General features: G+C 42.5%; 1 protein-coding gene across 1 annotated transcript in view; it reads left to right on the plus strand.

Moving 5' to 3' along the window:
• The first annotated feature begins 2,661 nt into the window (after window positions 1-2,661).
• Window positions 2,662-21,581, plus strand: part of LOC147688688 (uncharacterized) — a 29,487-nt gene continuing 10,567 nt past the window's right edge. The window contains exon 1 of the mRNA XM_086939816.1: window positions 2,662-2,868. Coding sequence (XP_086795942.1) covers window positions 2,662-2,868 — 207 coding nt within the window. The remainder of the gene's footprint in view (window positions 2,869-21,581) is intronic.

Below are 21,581 nucleotides of genomic sequence, written 5' to 3' on the forward strand. Positions count from 1 at the left end.
ATTGTTTGGCATTATCTTTAATTGAAAATGTAAAAATCCATATGTCGGTTTGATTTGCTGTTTTTTTGTCATGTTGATGCCATTTAATTTATTTAAATTCACACCATTATTCTAAATTGGTGTGAGCTTTTTCTTTTGCTGCATGAATACTTTACACATTGCTTCTAAGTTATGCCTTACTGCTTTATGCCAAGCTACCAGAGGGTTAACTACAGGTTTATTTAGTGATTTTTGTGGTTAATCCTGACAAGAATTGGGATTTTTATTTCTTAAGGTGCTAAACAAATACTCCATTTTCTTACAAGCACCAACTTTCCAAGCCTCAAATTGCAGGCAGCTGCAATGTTACAATTTCCCCTAAATACTAAATAACACAAACATTAAAAAGAAAACAGAAAATTAATCACCATCTAATTCGGTTGGCAAAGTGTAGACAAAATAAATAGTCACTATTAAAAGTTAATGTAGCAAATAAATTAAATAATATAAGCCACTTTGAACCAGCTTGTCACTTAAAAGAAAGGAACTATTTGTAAGCAGATGTGAACAATGTGCACAGCTTCATACAGTCACTCGAGCGAAGGGAGCCAAAGGGGTTAGTTACTGATTGATTGACTCATTGCACCATGCTGGGCATTGTGGTGGGCTGAAGCATAATGTGAATGACAACAGACCAAGGGAAAACCCCCACTCCCCACTTATTGATAGCATAGCATAACATGCATTTATAAAATCTCACCAGTAGGGTATGCTGGCATTGAATAACAGACGTTTATTTTTATACAACTCAATGGTACTCATTTTATTGACCTCAGAAAGATGAAAGGCTGAGTGGACCAGCTGGATTTGAACCTGTGACTATGAGGTCAAACACAGGCTTTTACAGTGGATGCATTAGTCGACTAAGCCACAAGGCCCAGCTTATGTACATCAAGTATGTATTTCTGGAAAAACAATAGTTTGGTGTGATAGCTAAAGCTGTCACAAGGGCCCCACCAAATAGTGAGCATATATAAGTTATATTATTGGTGATGTCAGTAGCAAGATATCATCACTGATCTTATTTCAGATGTCATCAGTTATATCATTGTCAGAGCATGTTGAGAGTATGCGTCCTGATGCACATTACATACCCCAAATGGCAAAATTCCGGGGGTTTTAGGTTTTTCATTGGGAAAAGATAGTGATTGCAACTTCAATATCAGAAAAAAATAGTCAGTCTGAAAATACAAGAACAGCACAACAATAATAACATTTGACAAAGTAAAAACTCCTATCCAGTTTATATGAACCACATTTAAAATGTAGTCCATGTAGCAGACTGCTTTGCTCTGCGGTTCATTGCCACTTTCGGGAAATGCTAGGAAATGCTGAAAATACACTGATTAGTGCTCAATGCCAATCTTGACAGTACAGTTGTCACTATGAATTTTTCAAACACCTACCTGAATGCTATTTTTAAAAAATATGAGTTTAGTAAGGAACTGGGTTTGACACTATATACACATGATAACATGCAATGCATGAAATAATTACATTAATCTGTAAACAAGGAAGACTTCTGACTTCTTCAAGATGTATTAAAAAAGCATAAAGAAACATTGTGGTATGGCATGATAAGTGAGTTAGTAATAAATAAAAAAAATCTATTCATTTTTAATTGGTCATTTTGATTTGCTTTATAATTTGCAGGCATAAGTCATATGAACAAAAATACAGGGATGACATTAGTTTTGGGTAATTTTGCAACCCACTGCTGGGTTAAAATGGCATTTTAACAACTGACTAGTGTTTGAATTAGATTTGCACTGGACAATTTTTGTAAATGATTTCTTTGTACAAGTTGTGTAAATTATGGTGCAAAATGTCTCTGCACTTGTGCTTAATTTCACATCAATTTATGTAATGCAGTCATTGCTTGCTGATGAATGCTTCCATTGAGTCAAGTCAGGTGAGGGATGGGCAAGAATGTTTAAAGGAAACACAGTGCCACATCCATTATATTGACTGCAAACATGGCTGTACAATGCTCCAGAATGTACTCAGAATACTAGTTTTGCTTTTAAAGTTTGTGATGTGTACTTTGGTGCCCCACTTTTCCAGGAAACTCTAAAATCTACAAGATTCCTGTTTCATCAGCAACACTTCCGAATACCCATGTGGTCTCTGGTCAAAGGATCATTTTCTTTAAAATTAAGAACTGTGCCTATTTTATTTTTAGAGTTTCTTTGCAACCACAGCATGAGACCACACTGACCGCTGCCACAGGTGACATCAGAACCCTACTCAACTGCAGAGAAACTGGGGCCCTGATCCTCCTCGACTTCTTGGCAGCATTTGACACAGTCTTCCTCCACACCTTCATCGACAGACTCTGCAGTATGGGCATCCAGCTGAACGCCCTAGAATATATTGCCTTATTCCTCACAGGACCTACAGAGAGCTTCCAGCTGTCTCCCTTCAGCTTCGCCCTCATGAACCTCATCAGCGGCATACCCCAAGGTTCATCCCTCAGCCACACCCTCTTGAACATATTCATGACCACCCTTGTAGACGTTCTCAAATCCGACTGACTCAACATGATCTCCTTTGCCGATGACACTCAACTAATCCTCTCACTCACTGAAGATCCCCAACACCAGAACCAACTTCCGCATTGCAATGACCAACGTAGCCAAATGGATGAAAGACAACTGTATCAAAATCAACTCGGAAAAAACAGAAGTATTGATATTTGGGAAGAACACCACAGCATGGGACCACACCTGGTGGCTAGCAGAACTTAAACCAACACCCACACCAATAGACCATGTGCATAACCTGGGCATCATCATCGACAGCCAAATGACCATGAAACGCCAAGTCAACGTAGTTGCCTCCTCCTGCTTCCACACCCTCTGCATGCTCTGCAGAATCCTCAGATGGATCCCACTTGACACCTGAAAGACAGTCACTCAGGCACTCACCACCAGCCACCTCGTCTATGGCAACACCCTCTATGCCGGAATCTCTACCCATATCCTCAGAAGACTCCAGATCATATAGAAAACTGCAGCCAGACTCATCCTGGACCTCCCCAAATGGACCCACATTACCTCTTATCTCAGAAACCTCCACTGGATCCCGGTGCAGAAGAGATGCCAGTTCAAGATCCTTTAGCACGTCTACAAAGCCCTACATGAACTGGGACCGTGCTACATAAACCATTGACTGAACTTCCATCAGCCCAAAATACACCCGAGCTCCTCCTCACTCATCCTAACACACACCCTTTGCTTCTGTTGCAACCACAACTGTGGCCACTCCTTCTCCTACATCACCACCAAGGCCTGGAATAACCTGCCCTTCCACCTACAGTCAGCATCCACCCTGGAAGACTTCAAGAAGAAACTTAAGACCTGAATTTTCGACAGCGCTCCGGCATCCTCAGGGTCTAGATACCCCTAGGGTGACAGCATCTGGCTCAACAAATACTGGTTGATCATGATGATGAATACCATTTAATGATACTTGGAAATTTCTCTTGGTCTACAGACTTCCCCTTCCTGATTCAAAATTCTCAGATGTGTTTACAGACTTAAGGACTGAGTAACAGCTTGACAAATGCATGGCTTTCACAAAAATTGGCAATGTCCATTTCACCCTATTTGGAGTCTATTTGGTCTCTATACACTCTAAACAGGGTGGACAAGACATCCACCACTTTCTGGTACGTGTTCTGCATCACCCAAACATTAAGAGGTCCATTAGGATGGCGGACGGACCGGTCTGAGGACGGGACCGTCCGCCATAGGTGCGGAGGTCCGTCCGTGGAATTAGGATGCACCCGCCACAGGGGCAGGTGCATTCCGCATTTTTAACATTGCGGCGGGCGGTGCTGAAAGCACCTCCCGCCGCAGTGTTATAAATGCATATTGTGCGTTTCAAAGCCTGCCATGTTGTATTTCGAAACGCAGGGGGGTACCATAGGTACCCCCCATGTGCACCCCCCACACCCCATTTCACCCTGGGGGCCCGCAACGAGCCCCCAAAGCAAAGACCGTATGCCTTTTCGTGGCGGCATTGCCACCACGGAAATGCATAGCCCCCAGCACATCCTAATATGGCTGGTGGTGTCTGATAGACACTGCCACCATATTAGAGCTTCTCCGCCGCTCGTCCGCCACAGTCCCCCCCGCCATTGTAATATGGCAGGGGAAATAGGTGGCGGACGGACAAGGATGGCGGACGGATCGCCACCGCCTGCATGGCGGTGGCGATCCGTCCGCCATCCTAATTTACCCCAAAATGTGGCCTTTTGTATTGAAAATGAGGGCCAGACTCAAATTTTCCTAGGAGCTTTTAATGTGCTGTTAGGCTGCTCTGAGTTTGCATTGATTATTAACTACAGGGCGTGATTGATTAACGAGTTGCAAATCCATATACATCTCTTATTTTCAATAAAGGAACACAAGGTCCTAGACAAATATATTGTCACTTCCTAGGCACATTGCTCCTCTTACTAATTTTGAGATACTGAAACTTGGCAAAAATCCAAAAAACAAAGATTCTTTTTATACCAAAATATCTTATGAATCTCTGCAAAGTATTACATTCTAGAGACTTGTACCTCACTTTAGGTATCCCTAATTGCATAAAAGAGAAGGCATATTGCAGATTTACTGAAGACATAGATTATGAACAGGTCCCATCCCAAACAAACAATATCTCAGAATACAAAGACCAATAAAAAAATGGTTTCCACATAGGTGCTGGAATGCAAGAAAGTCAAGAGTTCACTAGAAACAAACTGGCAAAACTGCTATGAATGAGAGTTTAGAATACATACTTTAGATACATGCTTCAATACAAGGCTATAGAGTTGAAAGAAAACTAAGCCTTTTATACAGAAGATGTTGACAGTTCCATAACACACCGTAACTAATTTGGTAAGACCTTGGATGTATGTCATGTGCAACTTTGTGGTCTTGCATTTTACACTTATATTGCATACATTCATATTGACATCAATTCTAATTTGACATTTGATGGAAGAACAAAGCCTACGAATCTGAGAATGCTATTCCCATGAGAAACAATAATTCAAAAAGTAGTCCTCCTGCCATGTACGGTCAACCCATTGATGCTCATTTTTAACCTCTCATCAATGCAATGCATAGTTTCCTCTAAACTTAAAGAGACTATGGCAGTCTCTCTGCTACAAATTACTGAGGCTTAGTTGGAAACCAAAAGGAACTGCTCAGTTTACAGGACAGATGCAAGGAGGGGACAATCTGAGATGTGTCAACAGGACAAGTGGTAAGGGGATGCATCTGCACAAGGTGTGTGACATGAAAGCTTGTCTGTACAGAGGAAGCTGGCGTAGCTACTGATGTGGCTTGCCCCACCAGTAAAGTGGCTTGGGGTGACCAAGTACGGCGGAGGGGGGGGGGACCGTCTGTCACTGACCACCAAATTGGGATATTTGCCTGCCAGTCACCGGCCTTCAGAGTACACCACCTTCAGAGTACGGGAGCAACACAGAGCACACTCAGACTTCACCTGTAGTTACTGAGAAAACTTGCTTCTGCACACAAAATCAAGCATTGTCATGATGAAGAGCAGCTTGGGCTTAGGGGAGTTACCAATGCATACATATCACCCTCATTCCTGCTGCCCTCTCATATGTACACTGGGGCTTATTTATGAGAGCCCTGCATCACTTTACATATATAAAGAGGTACATGCAGAACACAGGGCTATGTATCGGATTTATGAAGCCACACAAAGCCACCCTGCATGGCATTGAGTGGCCTCATAAATCATGTGAAAGGTGACACTGAGCAAATCGCTGCGCCACCTTACTCTGTGCCCGGTAGGCGTTCTACGAGTGTTGCGGTGGGTTTTCTAACACAACACCCATGGAATTTGATGCAGATTTACAAAATCATATAACCTTTGGGAAGCGCCACATCCTTAAGCCTCCTGAGGTAAGGCTTAATGTGGAGAAATATGTTTATTTCTTCTTGTTTTTTCCTTTTTCTATCTGTGCTGCATTCTGCAGTACCCATAGAAATAGAAAAACGCCTCTTAGCTCCTTCCTGCACAAAAACAATCCTACATGCAACAGAGGCACCCTTGCACAATGGATCAAGGGTGCCTAGGTTGGTGCTAAGCTGCAGAAATGGCAAGAATGCCCCATATTGCATAAATATGCTGCATTCCTGTCCCTTTACTTTGGCATAGGGCAGCACAGCAAGGTGCCTTTCTGCGCTGCCCTACGACAAAATTCCATAAATGAGGGCCTTAATTTTTACCACTTGTGTGACTTTTTGTATTGCATGTGCGTAGCATAAAACATTTGGCACTTGATGTTTGGAATATATCAAAATACCTGCTCAAATTATCCCCCAGCTCTGGGCAACTCCCTCCTCTTTCGACTCTACCATACTCTGCCATATCCTGCCAGCCAGCACTCACAAGCCTTCTCACTAGATTTCTCATTTCCCAATGCCTTTGTGGGTTAGCGGTGGCCTAACTGATGCACAGCTACAAAAGAGGCTCAATCCTGTTTTCATTTCATTTAATTTCATTTCAGTTGTTGAGGTCAGAGCAGCAATAGCAGTAATAGCACTCTCTAGCTGGTGAGCTGGCTGTATTATGGTTGAGTCATTTCATTTCATGAAGCTTTATTCGGTTCATATTATACAAATGACCATAAAAGCATACAGGCAAAAAACAATTACATGATAGTATACAGATAAAAGTTGAAACATCATACTTTTCCGATAATAAATAGATTTACATATAAAAGTAGCAGTAAAAATACATATATCCGACGAGTTCGTATTATATATCAATTTCATGGCCTCATCAACGCTGTAGATTCCATATTTTATAAACATTAGTTTGAGATAGACCAACCTGAGATTCAAGAATAAGGTACAAATTAACATAAAGTGTGCTTTGTTTCGAATACCCGTCACATGGACACGGGCCAACAGGATGTTTCATAGGATGAGGAAAGGCCACCGGAACGTGAGCCAGTCCAAATCTGATTCTTGTGAGAAGAAACCTGTGAGCCGGTCTAGTTACCTGGCTTAAGTACAACTGAGGGTCTTCGCAGTCAATGTATTTGTTGTAGAGATTGACAGTAGTCAGGTGGCCATTATTGACTAGGCGCATCCCCGCTTGATACGACATACATTTTTTTTCAATTCCTGCTTAGGGATATCTCCTGCAGCATACAGATCCTCTATTATGTCCAGACCATAAATATCCCGAAAAATATCTACGGTATATTTTAGCCAAGGGATCTTGGTATAATTAAATAGGTTAAGACAGTCCCTAATAATATATTGGTTAAAAAGTGTCTCTTCCTTGTGCCAGATGGATGCCAGAACATTAAGGGCCTTAATGAAACAAGGTCACACAGATAGGCAGCCCCCAATTCCCTGTGGATCAAATCAGTTGCGGCCGAGACAGGTAGACAGAGGAGTTTTTTAAGGAAGATATTTTCTTCCATTTGTAAACTGCCTACGTTGGAATAACCCCACAACCCTGGCCCGTATAATGCAATGGAGACACTCCTTGCCTTATAAATCTGCATCATATCAATAATTCGTCTATCGCCGATTTTTTAGGCGAATTTAAATATTCCATATGCACTTTTTGACATTTTAGACCTTACACTAACAAGCTCTTTGTGTAGTGTAGTTCCTATTTTCCCAATAGGCTCTGCGCATTGGAATAACATAAACAGCAGTGTAGACGTAGGACTGAGGTCATCTAGGTCTCTACTGACTATGTTAAACTTAATTTAGGTTTGCGCCAGCTAGCTCAAAGGTCACTGGAAACTTTCTTGAATGAATAGGGAGACAAGCTCCCCTGGCTCAGACAAGAAGGGATTCAGTTTCCGACAACCGCATAAACATGACAACTTTGCTCCCTCAGAATAAGAGTATATCTCTAGAGTTGTGTGAAAACAATAGACAGCTATTTCACTCAGTCAGCAGTGCATAATTAGTTTCACCAGAATGCAGAGAAATAGAGAGATGGACGTTTTCAATAAAAAGGTGTTATTTATTGAGCAGTCTTCTTTCTCATGCAAGAGAAAGGAATTGCCACAATTGCAATACTTAAAGTAAAGTAAAGTGCGTACAGTAAAAGTAGTATTATGAAATAATACTGTAAAAGCATTGATACGGTTTTTTAGCCATATGATACTTTAAAATGGATAAAATATATATATATACATAAATACATTGACTAACGTACTCAACTTGTGCTTCTAACTAAGCCTACCCCGGTGTACCTGACCTAAGCCTAATACTTGGGAAGGGCTGAGTAAGTAGCAGTTTAAGTTAAGTTGGACTCGATATCCCAGCAACCCGCAAGGGTAGGCTGGAAACACCGGAGCTGGATTTTCTCGGCTGGAGAAAAAGACAGCGTCTCTCTCAGTGCGTCAAACAGGAGGGGCGACTTCCGTGGGCACTCGCACCAGGTGGGCTCTCGGGCAAGTAGATGGCCGCTCGGCTCCAAACCACCGTGTGTTTGCTTAAGGGAATTGTTGGTATTTTATACCTGAAAGGTGCCGGGTTTGACGTAAGGTTGGACATAAGATGTCACCAAGAACTAACAGTTCTTGCTGGACTTCAGGAGTTCTTGTTCAAATCAAAACAAAAGCAGGGGGGTTTTCCCGGGCTGCTGGAGGCTTGGTTTGTTTAAAGAACGCGTTGTGCTTTCTAGGAGTCGATGGGAGTAGCCGCACTGTGCTTTGGACTGCATGGGCTATTACTGAATATGGATCTGATTCTTATGCCTTTGTCAGGATATTATTGATTATAACCTCACAAGGGCATACATCGGGAATATCGAATTAGGGTCCTAGATATGAACACAACATTTGGACCAGCTACCATCACTCGAGAAGGTCACACCCAGATAACAAAACTTTTCAACTTGCTGCACTTTCATCCCTTCTATACAGTAGGATAAGCAAACCACCTTTGGCTCTACCATACCGCGACTTGGTTGCTTCTAGATGGTAACTTACAAACCCGTCAGGGCTCGGTTTTGTAGAGCACCAGGTTTCTTGAAAACAAAGGATGTCATATGACCTAATCAAATCTGTCCACCCCAGCATGTTTTCCTTAGAAGCCCAGCCAGCTATATTCCAGCTAATGATTGATGTCCCCCTCATGTTGCAACAGTTGGACTGGTCTTGGACATTAAAACAATTGATACCATCTCCTCTATACTCTACCTCGTCTAAACCAGCACTTATATTTTCCACACCTGTGGGACCTTGATCAATTGCCACCTTCTCTGTAATAAAAACAGTTTTGTCCCCTATATCAATCATACTTAAATCAGCCATCAAAATTCACTCTTGCTCTATGCATTTGTTGCTTGATTCATTTGCCTGGTTATTAGGAATCACATACGTGGGGGGCTCACAATCCTGTGTATGTCAATTGTTTATATCCAAGGAACTCATGGCTTGATACCTATTCTGTACCGGAACCTCGGAAATTGGGAGCTAAGTGGGTATAAAAGTAGGAGTAAAAGGTCTACCTCTACTGTTAGCATGTGGTGCTTTAATAAGATGACTGTAGAAGGAGCCAAGTCGGTGTACACATACACTGGTCTCGTCATATATCAGAGAGGCCGCTCTTAACAAAACAGTTGCAACATGTTGGGGATATTTAAAGTTGACGATAACGCAGTCACCCCTGCAAATCTTACTTGCATTGCCAATCCAATTTACCCTTCTGGTAGTAAGTATTTGGTCAGAATAGGCAATTGGAAACCCACATTGCTTATGCAACCAAGAAACTGTTTTGTTTTTAAGGGATTCATGTGATTCTTGCTGAGGCTGGCACGGATTTGGATCAGAAGGTGGTACGTTAGTTAAAATAACTACATAGGGTGCACAGTCAGGTGAGAGATTAATAAAACGACTTTTCTTTACCAATGTTGCCCCCGTCTTACATTCTGGTATTATTATTACGTGTTCTTTCTGACGTGATATTGGCATGGGATCAGACGTAGTTTCTTTAGTTATGTTTAACCTCCCATTGGGTGTCTTTTGTGCATCTTTACTAACTTCGGGGACCTTATCATCACCCCTACATCTTTCGCCCTTGCCATTTTGGGCATCCAGAAGTCCACCCAATCTTAACACCTCTGCTGACATCTGGTCAAGCTTAACTAATAAGGGTTTAATGATCTTATCTAGCTTTTCCTCTATAATGCTGGTTAAAAGATCGAATTGCTCTATATTCAAATTAACTGTGTCCTTTTTATCTATTGAATCCATATCAGGAATGGTACTTTTGGGGGCTATTTTAACTTTTCTCTTGTTACGGTTCCCCCCGTTTGAGTTGCACTTTCCTACAAGTCCTCAGTGCTCCAGGAGCTGGAGAGCGCTGTACTGGAATGTCATTAGATGTATCAAGTATGTCCTGAATGGGTGCAAGAATAACTGGCCCTTCAGTTGTTAAATCAGCAGGGTCACATCCATCTTCCAGTGATAATGCTGTCGTTGGTGAGGTGGGTGTAAAAGGTAAAGCAGGGGGTTCCCCCTACCTAGCGATTTTCGCCACTCATTATTGATTTTATTAACTACTTTCACTAAGTAGTTATCCAGTGTGGCCTTTTGCTTGGACATGGGGGCACTAGCAAAAGATCTCAATGTTTTTAGGTATAAAGGGCTAGAGGCGCTGAGTATAGTACAGGTATAGTTTGAGTCACCTCTGAGAGTCCAACGGTGGTGCTAATCAGTTAATTAAAAGAAAGAATAAAATAAAGACAAAGTTTAAAAGAATCTGAAATCTCACTTGGCACATGTGGTTGGTCTATGTAGCAACGACCAGGGGGCCTGGGCCAGCCCAGCCTCGTCCTGCCCCGGACTGCCACAGACTGTCCCGCCCTTGTCCCGGGCTTCTCCCACGATGCTCCCGCGCTCGACTCACGGGGCGAGAGGCGCTCTGCCTTCTTTAAGCGCCTCTGGGCGCGTTGGTGGCGAGGGTGATATGCGCCGCCCAAAGGCAGCTGGGAAGTGTAGTTTTGTCGGACACACTACAGCCGTTGCCCTCACGGTGATGTAGAACGCCGTTCCCCTCAATATACTTCCATCAATTGACATCCCCGTCAGGGCCGGCTCTAGGCATGTGCAAGCTGTGCACCTGCACAGGGCCACCAAACCCAGGGGCCTCCACGCCAATATATATCCTTAATATATTAATCCTCTGAGGATGGATACATATTTGCGTGGTGGCCCCTGGCAGGGATTTGGCGGCCTCCGGCTCTGTTCCACTTCAAAACTCCCTGACCCCCTCCCCTCTTTACTGGCCTCCACGCTCCGCCCCGCCCGGACCCCTCTTCGGGGCCCCCTACCTACGCTCCCTGCCCAGGGCCACCATGAGCCTAGAGCCGGCCCTGTCCCCGTTTAATATACGGTGTCCTTTAACCAACGCTTCATTCGACACCCACACAGCAAAACAACAGGCCATTAATTAGCATCGAAGTGTGTTTTCCACATCCAACATGGCGACTGTCAATGTTCAAATTCATTTTCACAGCCAAGCTTCGAATTAGTCCGTCAGAAACTCTTTTCACTTCTGGGTTGTTAGCTTTAAAATCTAAAACCCCGGGTTACTCGTGGTTATTGACAAACCTGCAAGCTGACGGAGGATGCCACCCGAGCTTTCGCTCTAAAGTAAGTTGATCCTGCCAGTCGCCACCCGCAGTTCGTTTTCGAACTCTTTCACTCTTGTTAGATTCGAAGCCACTAACGTCACTGCCGCCCTTTGTAAAACCTCTAACTTATTGTTGTGTTGTACAAACCGGCAACAACCAACGAAGCTGTTAAGAATTCTTTCACTCCCTTTCACGACCCCTCCCCGGTTTTTAACTTTGATGTAAAAACAAATGTTCATTGCATTAAATAAGCGATGTTTTTTATATAGATATTATGTAAGCGCAAAACATCGCTATGTACCATTTTGTGAAGCGTTGTCTGCCTTTCACGCAGTTTCATGACACAGCAGCGGTACGTTAGCAATATTTAACCGTCCGTTTTATATGCGGCTGTTACGATACTCCCTTGTCAGGTGAACAGCTAACCAAGCGATAACACATGACATACTGTCATTTTCATTAAACGAATTCCGTCATAAAGGCGAATAGCCTTTTCAAAACCATATGTTTATCCTTTGCAGAACGACTAATTCACGCTGTTCAATTTGATTGCTATCCGAGATTTGGCCAACTGATGTGGCCCTATCAACCTACATTCAAGGTAGGCCTTTTGTACCGATCAGTTTAATTAGGTTTCCTCATTCTCATTTTTACATCTCAAACTAATAGGAGCTCTGTACCCTTTTAGATTCCACCTTTGGTTGACATTGTGCTCCACATCCATTGCCGCTCTTTGCCATTCCAATACGGCTTCCTTTCAGAAGTTCCAGGTGACAAATTAACTTCTTTCCTTGATTATTTGATGTGACAATATGATTACGTGATAATATAATTTTATTGTTTTTGCGGAATGTTATATAAATGTAAATATTTTACTGTTTGGCATCTATGTTTTCATGATAAGAAATACATTATATCTCTTGTGACATTTTTTTTAAAAATACATTGAGTATCCGCAGATGGATTCTATGATACTTAATGTAAATAGACTGAGTCAAAACCGTTTGTCTAACAATTGTTATCCAGGCATTACCAGGAAGGGGTAATTGCTTGGTATTGATTAGACACTAAGTGATTACCTGACACATAGAGTTTTTTATGTATGTATGATTTTTGAGACTTTTTAACATACTTTGTTTGTAATATCAATCCATTGTTTTAATGTAGGGAGTTTCTTCGGCATTTGAATATTTTGTCCTGATGATGGTCTACATGACGACTGCCCTCTAGACCGAAACGTCGACACTTTCATCATCTCCGGAAACGTTGCATTGGCACAAACTCACGACTATTTTTTATTAATTAATTTTGGTTGTTTGCTGTATCCATTTGGAGTTGATGTCTTTGGTTGTGAACTGTAGAGAAAATATTGTCTATCTCTGTTCATGACTTTTGCTTGTGTTCTCTCTTTACCTTCCATCAATTTATTTTGAATATGTACTAAGACTGATATCCTGTGATACATTTGAGTGTGTTACATTTGTACAACTCACAAATGAGATCGACTATTTTTTCAAATAAGTCCCTTGTAGCATACTTTGACCTTAACCATATATTGCCCAAGCCTACAAGGGTTGATTGGGTTTCCCCTGCCTATAACACGTTCCCCTCATGGCATCACAGGAGGAAAGAATGCCGAGTAAGGAGTGCCGTTGCCCTCACGGCTCACATCCTGCTCGCAACACTAGCCCCCTTATTCAGTCTTACTCAGCCAGTTGTCACCAACAGAAGAGCGCTCCTTTTTTTTCAAATACAACCGAAATCATGCAGCAGCCTCTTTGATCCGCTTTAACCCTCTCCTCTACCAGGCCTTTGCTTCTCTTCTCCTGGAACCTCCTAGGGAAGCTTGCTGGATCGAGAACAGCCGTCCTGATGCAGACCTGGATGAACAGCGAAGATCAGAGGAGAGCAGCTGCCCCCTGGCATAACTGACGCTGTGTGGGTCACTCAGCGGCGCTCACAGCAGCAAATCAAAACAGCGGAGGCAATAGCCGAGTGAACGAGTGAGTGAAGTATTGCAGTTGCGGAAGGCGGAGGACAGAGGGCGAAACCAAGACAGCACCCGCTTCTTCCTTTCAGCCTGTAATTATCAAGACCAAACGCGTCCAGACGCGGTCCGCCGAATTCTGACGAGTTCACACTAGTCTGCTTGCCAAGTTCCCCCTGAGCCTCACACCGACATCAATCCCAACGGTCCAACGGTCTGAGCGGTCTGAGCTTCCAGGTGCGGGGCGGGCTCTTAGAGCCCAAAAGAGGCTGAATCCTGTTTTCATTTCATTTCATTTCAGTTATTGAGGTCAGAGCAGCAATAGCAGTAATAGCACTCTCTAGCTGGTGAGCTGGCTGTATTATGGTTGAGTCATAGCTGTGCTATGTTCATTTACTACCTGACAGTTCAGCCGCTAACAGCGACTTGACCCAGTCAGTCAGGGCACTGGTTGTAAGACCAGGCCTTTCAGTATTGCCTCCAATCCTATGTTGGTGCACTGGGCTGAACGAGATGGGGTGTAAGCCATTGTAAATAAAACTGAACAGCCTTTTAATCTACTTCCACCTGAGCAGAAAGAAACTAGCTGTGGACCAACCTTGCGTAACTGAAAATATATCCCAGATAGGCAAAACTTAGAACCAAATTCCGCAGTAAACATGAAAAGAGGTTCGCCAAGAGAGTACTTAAAAAAGTGACACTCATTGGAAAGTATAGAGAGCTTAAATGAGCTTAAATGGAAATCCATTTGGAAAATTCGGCGTTATAAACTATGCCAATGATAGAGAGTTAATAACAGAATGCACAAAACCCGCAATAAATTTTACTTTAATAATAAAAGCAAAAAAGAAGAGAAAATACGCCATTGCCTGAAAAAAAAACCTTTCTCACCATCCATACTACTACAAAAGGGAAGTTAGAGAATCAAGCAAGTAATCAATATGTGTACCAAAATGACCAAACAATATCCTAGACCTGATTCTCAGACAGTCAACCATTTACAACTGGACTGACTAGAATCATACCTTAGTATAATAGGAGCTAAGCAGATAGACTGTTGAAAGAAAACCACACTGTTATCATGGAATGGAATGTGACTGACATTCCATATAAATTATGGGATGTAGACCTAATGAAATGCTTGGCAAGTTATACAATTCCAGCCATGTAAGAAACTTGGCTATTAACAGTATTGGAAATACCAGGTTACAACAGACACACAGAATGTGCTAAACAGCTGCCTACCCACAAGGTATAGTAGGGACTTAGAAATATCATGCAGAATCAAAAACAGTTCAAATTCAATGCAGGGGGTAACCTCCATGACAACTTTCACATGTGAGACATTACCCGACTAGATAATTCCATATAAATGGATTTGCACAGCAAATAATCTGGACAGCTTCCTAAATCTCCTCACCTTCATCCGAGAAGCAATGTTTAAACCCTCAGAATCGAAACCTATTATTCTCATTTGTGGCGATATTAAATGCAAAATGGGGGAATGGGGAAATGTTGGTAAAGAAACCATGGTGCTTAAATCCGCTTTTGGTATTCTGTCATTTCAAAACGAATATCCACCCAAAGAGATGTAAAGGGAAAATGACTTCTACAATTCTGTTCCAATGAAGGCCTGCTCTAACCCTCTAACTTGTGTGAAAAATAGGACACTCAGATTCTCGCATAATACACATGAGGCACAGACAGTCGTTGACTATATTTCTCTCTTGGTTGAGCAATGGCCCAAATTCGGAGACCCAAAGGTCTTATGAAAAGTTGAAAGTGACATCAGCGTAAGCATGGGCGGAAAATCCGTTTCGCTCGCGGATTTTGCGGATTTTCGGGAAATTCGCAATCCGCGAGATTCGTGAATCTCCCGCAAAATCCGCAAATCCGCGAGCAGCGGATTTTGCTCGCACTGCTCGCACTGTTCGCGTGAGTTCGCGTGAGTTCGCGTGAGTTCGCGCCCCGCGAATAAGTGCAAAATTGCAGAAATACGATTTTAGCAAACTGAAAGTAACTACTTACCAGGTTCAAAAGTTCAGGCTCATCATTAGTAGCCATTTCCTGTAGTGCTTGCTGAGGGGCCCCTCCAGAGTTCAGTTGCCAGTTGCAACTATTATGTGACCCTGCTCTGAACCTCAGAATAGTTACACATATGCCACAAAGGTCCTGAATTACAGCTAAGGGAGACAAGCAGGAGCCAGGCTGGCAGTTCAAATCCATTAATCAGCCCCTAATTCATTATTGTCAGTTGGGGCAGGGCAGGTGTTGTAACTAATTTTGCAACAATGAAAGCACTTAGCAAGTGCAAAAGTTCACTAATCAGGAAGCACTAAGGAAGCAGGTGCCAGCTAAAAAAATATTCTGTGACACATTAATCAGCCCCAAATTAATTCAGGTCACTTGAGGCAGGGAAGGTGTGCTTGCGTTGCCACAATAATGTACACTGACTGGACAACCAGAGGGTGCTGTGATGAAACAGAGGGTGGCATGGGTGGGCCAGAGGGTGGCATGAGTAGTCAGAGAGTGGCAGTGGTGACAGAGAGTGGCAGTGAGGAAGAAGAGTGTCCCAAACAGGCTGGACACGTAGAAACAACAAGTTCGCGAAACTTGCGACCCGACAGGTAAGTTCGCAATTTGCGACATTGTACAAAACCCTCGCGAACTGGCAGAAACCCGCGCAAACACACAAAAAAAAAATCTGCAAATTCGCGAGAATTCGCGGATTTTGCGGATTGCGAGTTCGCAAATCCGCAAAATTCGCGAACGCGAGATTCGCAAAATTCGCCCATGCTTACATCAGCGCCCTAACCCTAGACATCAGAGGAAACATATCCCAAGGCCCTAAAGAAAGCCAACATCTGAGCTGTGTCTGTGAATTCGGAGGTCAGATAAGAATAAAATGGAATCAGGACATGGAGCTCGAAATTAAAGAATGACAGAATGGCACCAACGTCGACGAACATGTCTCCAACCTAAAACAAGAACTAACTTTAGAAAGAAACAGGGCATCAGGCTATAATGAGAATATGAACTTTCTTCTACCACTAGTTTTCAAACAGTTGTCTGAAAATAAGAATGTGCAAACAAACACATGATCAGTAGATGGCTCGAAGAAGAATACACAATATTGAAAGAAGGCCTGCAAAATGTATTATGGACAGCGGGAGCACCAGATGAAATCATGAAAGCAAGAAGCACCTACAAATGGCTGATCAAACTAATCAAAAAAGATACCCTACTAAATAAGTGACTATTGATAGAAAGCCCTGGAGACAGACCTGCAGTTATTATGGGCGAAAATTGGCAAAAGCCTAGCAACAAAAAGACATTTCCAAGAAGCCAGAATACCAGAGGACAAGTGGATAGAACACTTCTCAGATGCAACATCCCAAGTCAGGCTAAAATAAAAAAAAGGCCTCCCTAGCAACAAGTTTGTCACCGCAAACAGAGTACAACAGGAATGCCTGCTTGCACTCCGGGTTTTTTCTCTTTATATAAACAACCTTTACAGGAACCTTTTGAAAGCAACCCAAGATGTTCCATCAATTGAAGCCTTCCAAGTCCCTGCCCTATTATACCCTGACCACTTCATCTTAATTGCAAGAGTCTGAAAGGTACTCCAAGCACAACTGACAGTGGTAGATAAATAGAGCAAGAAAACAGGCTCAAGATGAATACAGAAAAAAGCAAAACAATGATCTTTAGGAAGAAGGGAAAAGACATCAATGTCTTCATAATTAAAACCAAAAGACTGGAAGAAGTCACAATCTTCACTTATCTGGGTCCACTCCTTTCCATTGCCAAACAACTCAAGTGGAATACACATAGCCAGATAGCATTAGACAAATCTGAAGCCTAATTTAATGTCGTCTGTAGAAAGTCTCATAATAATGCTAACTACTTCTCACACAACATCAATTGTGTTGTTCAGGTAAAATTAGGAAGCCAAGTTGCCTATAGTGCTGAACTCTGGAGACAGGATAAAATGTAAACAAAAATATGGATTCATGAAAGAACATTTTGGAACTCACTGCTGATGCTTCTAACAGGTTTTCCCACTATTCTTCTTGAATTAGACATTGGCTGCCCATACACCTAGTGCAGATGTCAAATCAAATTGCCCCAATAAAATATGTTATAAACATATTGAAAATGCCAGGTGAAAACCTAGTAGACAAAGCTTGGAGAGAACGTCTCAATCTCAGCCAAAAGTTACAATTTGTAAGAAGGAAGCCAAGAGGATTGAATTAGTTCTGACTCCAGAATATTCTGCCCTAAGGATATTGCAATTAAAACATGACCATCTGCAAACAGTTTCCCAAACTACAAATGGAAAAGAAACTTAAAGACCTTGAGAACCTTTGCCCATTAAACCAAGTTGGCCTCTGCAAAACTTCCCAGCATAGTCCTTTCTGGTAAATCTACCCAACTACAGAGAAATAAGGGGTTTTGCATTAGAAATGACATGCTACCGATGAAAGTGCTTCTGATGAAATGAATGGATTTAAGCTAGCCTGGCTGATGAGAAGTGTTCCCTCCAAACCGGTCCCCAGATTCTTGTTTCTGGTCCACGTAAGAACTGGCTTGGCAGTTTGGGCTGGACTGTTCCCATGGGGCACAGGGTCAAGACTGATTTGCATATAGCTGGGTCTGAACTGGGGTGGCGAAATGAGAACGATGATGGATTTAACCCAGATCTGTGACTGGGGGTGAGTGTGAAAAGTTTCAGCGCCTTGTCCATCATCTCCTTGTGTTTGCTCTGATGAGAAGAAAGCAAGCATTTTCTGAAACCTGACTCTGTAGTCAAATTGAAGATCAGACCCATTTCTTGATTAACTGACTAGTTTACACCAAGACGAGGGACCCTTGAGGCAGAACAAGAAAGTGCCATGTATGCAATATTCAAACCATATGTCCTGAGGGAGATAGAAAAATCGGTCACAGAAACTAAAATCTGTTGGATAGATCATCTAGATCTATACCATTATTTTGACGACATGCTCAGGACTGCATTTGAGATAAAATGAAATGTTAACACTAACCAATTACGCTTACTAACACCTGTAAATAGACACAACTGATTGGACTTCATGTCTTTTTCCATACTAATGTGGTCAAATTAAATCAAACTTGCCCCTTTTCTGAAGCAAATTTTGAGTTAAAAAGACTGATTGTTGGAAGCAAAACAGATTCGGGAATCCCATATTTACTTTCTTTTTCCTTGACTGTCATTGTATTTACCTCTTTGCTTTTTATATTGCTGAAAGCATCTGTTAAATATATTCAAATTTCAACTTGAAATTCATATTCATTTGTATGTATGTAACAGTACTATTAAAACAAGTGGTCACAGACCAATTTGTGTAATCTTTGGCTGATAACAATGATATTTCAGATTCAGTCCAGGCAAGCATTAGGTCCTCCAACAGATCAGACTTCAGTGAATTGATTCTGGGTGGGCTGAGCAGAGACATGAGTAGCAACCACAGAGTCCCGATTTTGCCTAACCTCTCACCCAACTTTGATAATGTTGGCCATAACATTGTCAGTGCCAGGTTGGTTGACTATGGAAAATCGACACGATTTTAGATTGAACCATGTCCTTCCTACATGAATGTCAAATCTTTGCTCTGGAGCAATTTCAGGCTTCTAAAGAGTTGCTAAAATATGATAGGATTGAACATTGAGACAAAATATTTTTAATACATTTCTGGGCCAGCTGATCAAACCCCATAACAAAATTACATTCCTCAAATTATATGATATGCCTAAATAGGTTATAAAAGATTCCCTCAAAAACTGAACATATGGGGGACTTAGGAGAAGCCAGTATTCTAGTGAGGCTCCTGATTATATGTCCCTGCCCTTCAACAGAGAACAGTTGCAAAAATTGTCACATAAAGGGCTGGCCACCTCATGAGAAGTTCAGGTTTTGCTGCCGTGATCCTCATTACAGAGTGTTTCCCTTACTCCTACTCACAGGTCTAGTGCAGTTGGGGGAGCTTGATCTGTGGTCCTCTATCTTTGCTCCTGTCTTGACTCCACTCATCACTTTATCTGTTAAAGTGCCCCTTTGGGACCTTCCTGTGTCAATCTAAGTCACAAGAATGATGACTGCTAGGCTGAGACCGAGTGATGCAGCAAATGGTTGGCAACGCCTCATCGTTCTAATTGGACACTTTAATGTAACACTGTAAAGGCAATGCGATTCCTCGCAAGAAAAATTGAGGAATTTTGTGACAAAAAGTGGTGCATGTACTGTTAGTCAGTCAGTCAAAATGATTTTATTCAGTTAAATAAAACCATTAAAGTACACTACAAAACATCTGAGAGAAACATTAAAAACATATTCATATTTCTTTTATGTATGGCCCATGTACTGGTTTCCTTGATCCATTCACACACACTGTAACGTTTGGTGCTTATTTATGAATATAATAAAGATTAGGGTGAAGATTAAAGGTTTGGCAGACAGAGAACTCCTTCACAAATGTGATGGAATTCCCTATCTGCCAAACTGATGGTCTGCCCACCCTATTTAGGGTTGGAAGGTTCATTGGTCTGGCAGACGGGGTATATTAAAGGTGAAAAGCTTCCTCTGATAGCCCGATCGAGTAGGGTATTTAAACACCTGCCTTATTTAGAATGGACAGTGTGAAGTCATTTTCTTCTGTCTGTCACTGCCAGATAAACCTGACGAGGGACAGAAAAATACAAATAATGACCCCCACACCCAAGAAAAGAACTTATTGATAACGGGGGTAGTTAGTCATTTTTCAGTAATAAACTCAGACTTGAGGAGACCAAAATGACAAAGGTGTCATTAGTAAAACCAGAACTATGCAAGTTTAATCATTTTAGGGAAAATAGCACCAAAAAGCACAAAGTGCCAACTGTGGATATCTGGTCATGCCAGACGGGCACAATGTCATAAGTACAGACCAGCAACAGGGACCAAGTAAGGCCTGCTGGACAGCCTAGTTTGTGGAGCGTTGCCAGGATCCGTGTCGAAAATGCATTGTGCAGTCAAAGTGATGTGTCAGTTTCGAGATGCGGTGAGGCTGCGATGCAAGGGCCTGCATCGTTATCAAGGATCCCATCAATGGGGCTTGTGATGCAAAGTCCGGCGTTGAGCATGTGGTGCCCAGTTGGGGCGTTGCATTGGTTCCGAGGAACTGTGATGCTGCGATGTGTTGTCTGGCATTGTCGTTGAGGCTGCCATCAACGAGCCATGCAAAGTCCTACACTAAGGATGTATCTCACAACAACTGTTCTGATGGCGTTGAGGGCTGCAGCTCTTTGTGACGGGTTAAATCCACACAGCAGTACAGATGCGTCAGTTCTGCTCAGGGTTGAGTGAAGCAGCAGCAGAGATGCCTCCATTCTGCTGGATCCACAGAGACTGACAGAGCACCTTAAGCCCAATTATAAGGGTCCAGGATGGGGGTGGCACAACTTGGCAAGGTAGACTCACATATGGCAGAGTCCATTTGCAGGTATAAGTCTGTTATTTTCCTGGCGCTTCAGATCAGGAGGCCAGGGAACTAGCCCTTGGAGTCACTTTGGGTTGTGAGTTCAAGAAATGCAGGTCCAGTCCTTCTCATGCAGGCAAGAGGGCAGCAAGAAGCAGATCAGCAAAGCAAGGCAGCAGGGCTTTCAGATCAGCAGAGTTGCAGTCGTTTCAGCAGCACAGCAGTCCTTCTTCCTGGCAGAGTATACACAAGTATAGAAGTGTACTGAAGAGTTGGTGTTGGAGGTCCCGTATTTATACTCAGTTGTACCACTAAAGTTGGGAGAAGCATCTAGAGGCAGATATTAGTACACAGTTGATCTACCTTCCTGTCCCTGTCTCCAAATTAACTACAGGGGATATGCAGCCCTTTGTGTGGAGGCAAGACACAGCCAA

This window comes from Lissotriton vulgaris, chromosome 10, assembly GCF_964263255.1.
Source record: "Lissotriton vulgaris chromosome 10, aLisVul1.2, whole genome shotgun sequence".
Classification (NCBI taxonomy): Eukaryota; Metazoa; Chordata; class Amphibia; order Caudata; family Salamandridae; genus Lissotriton; species Lissotriton vulgaris.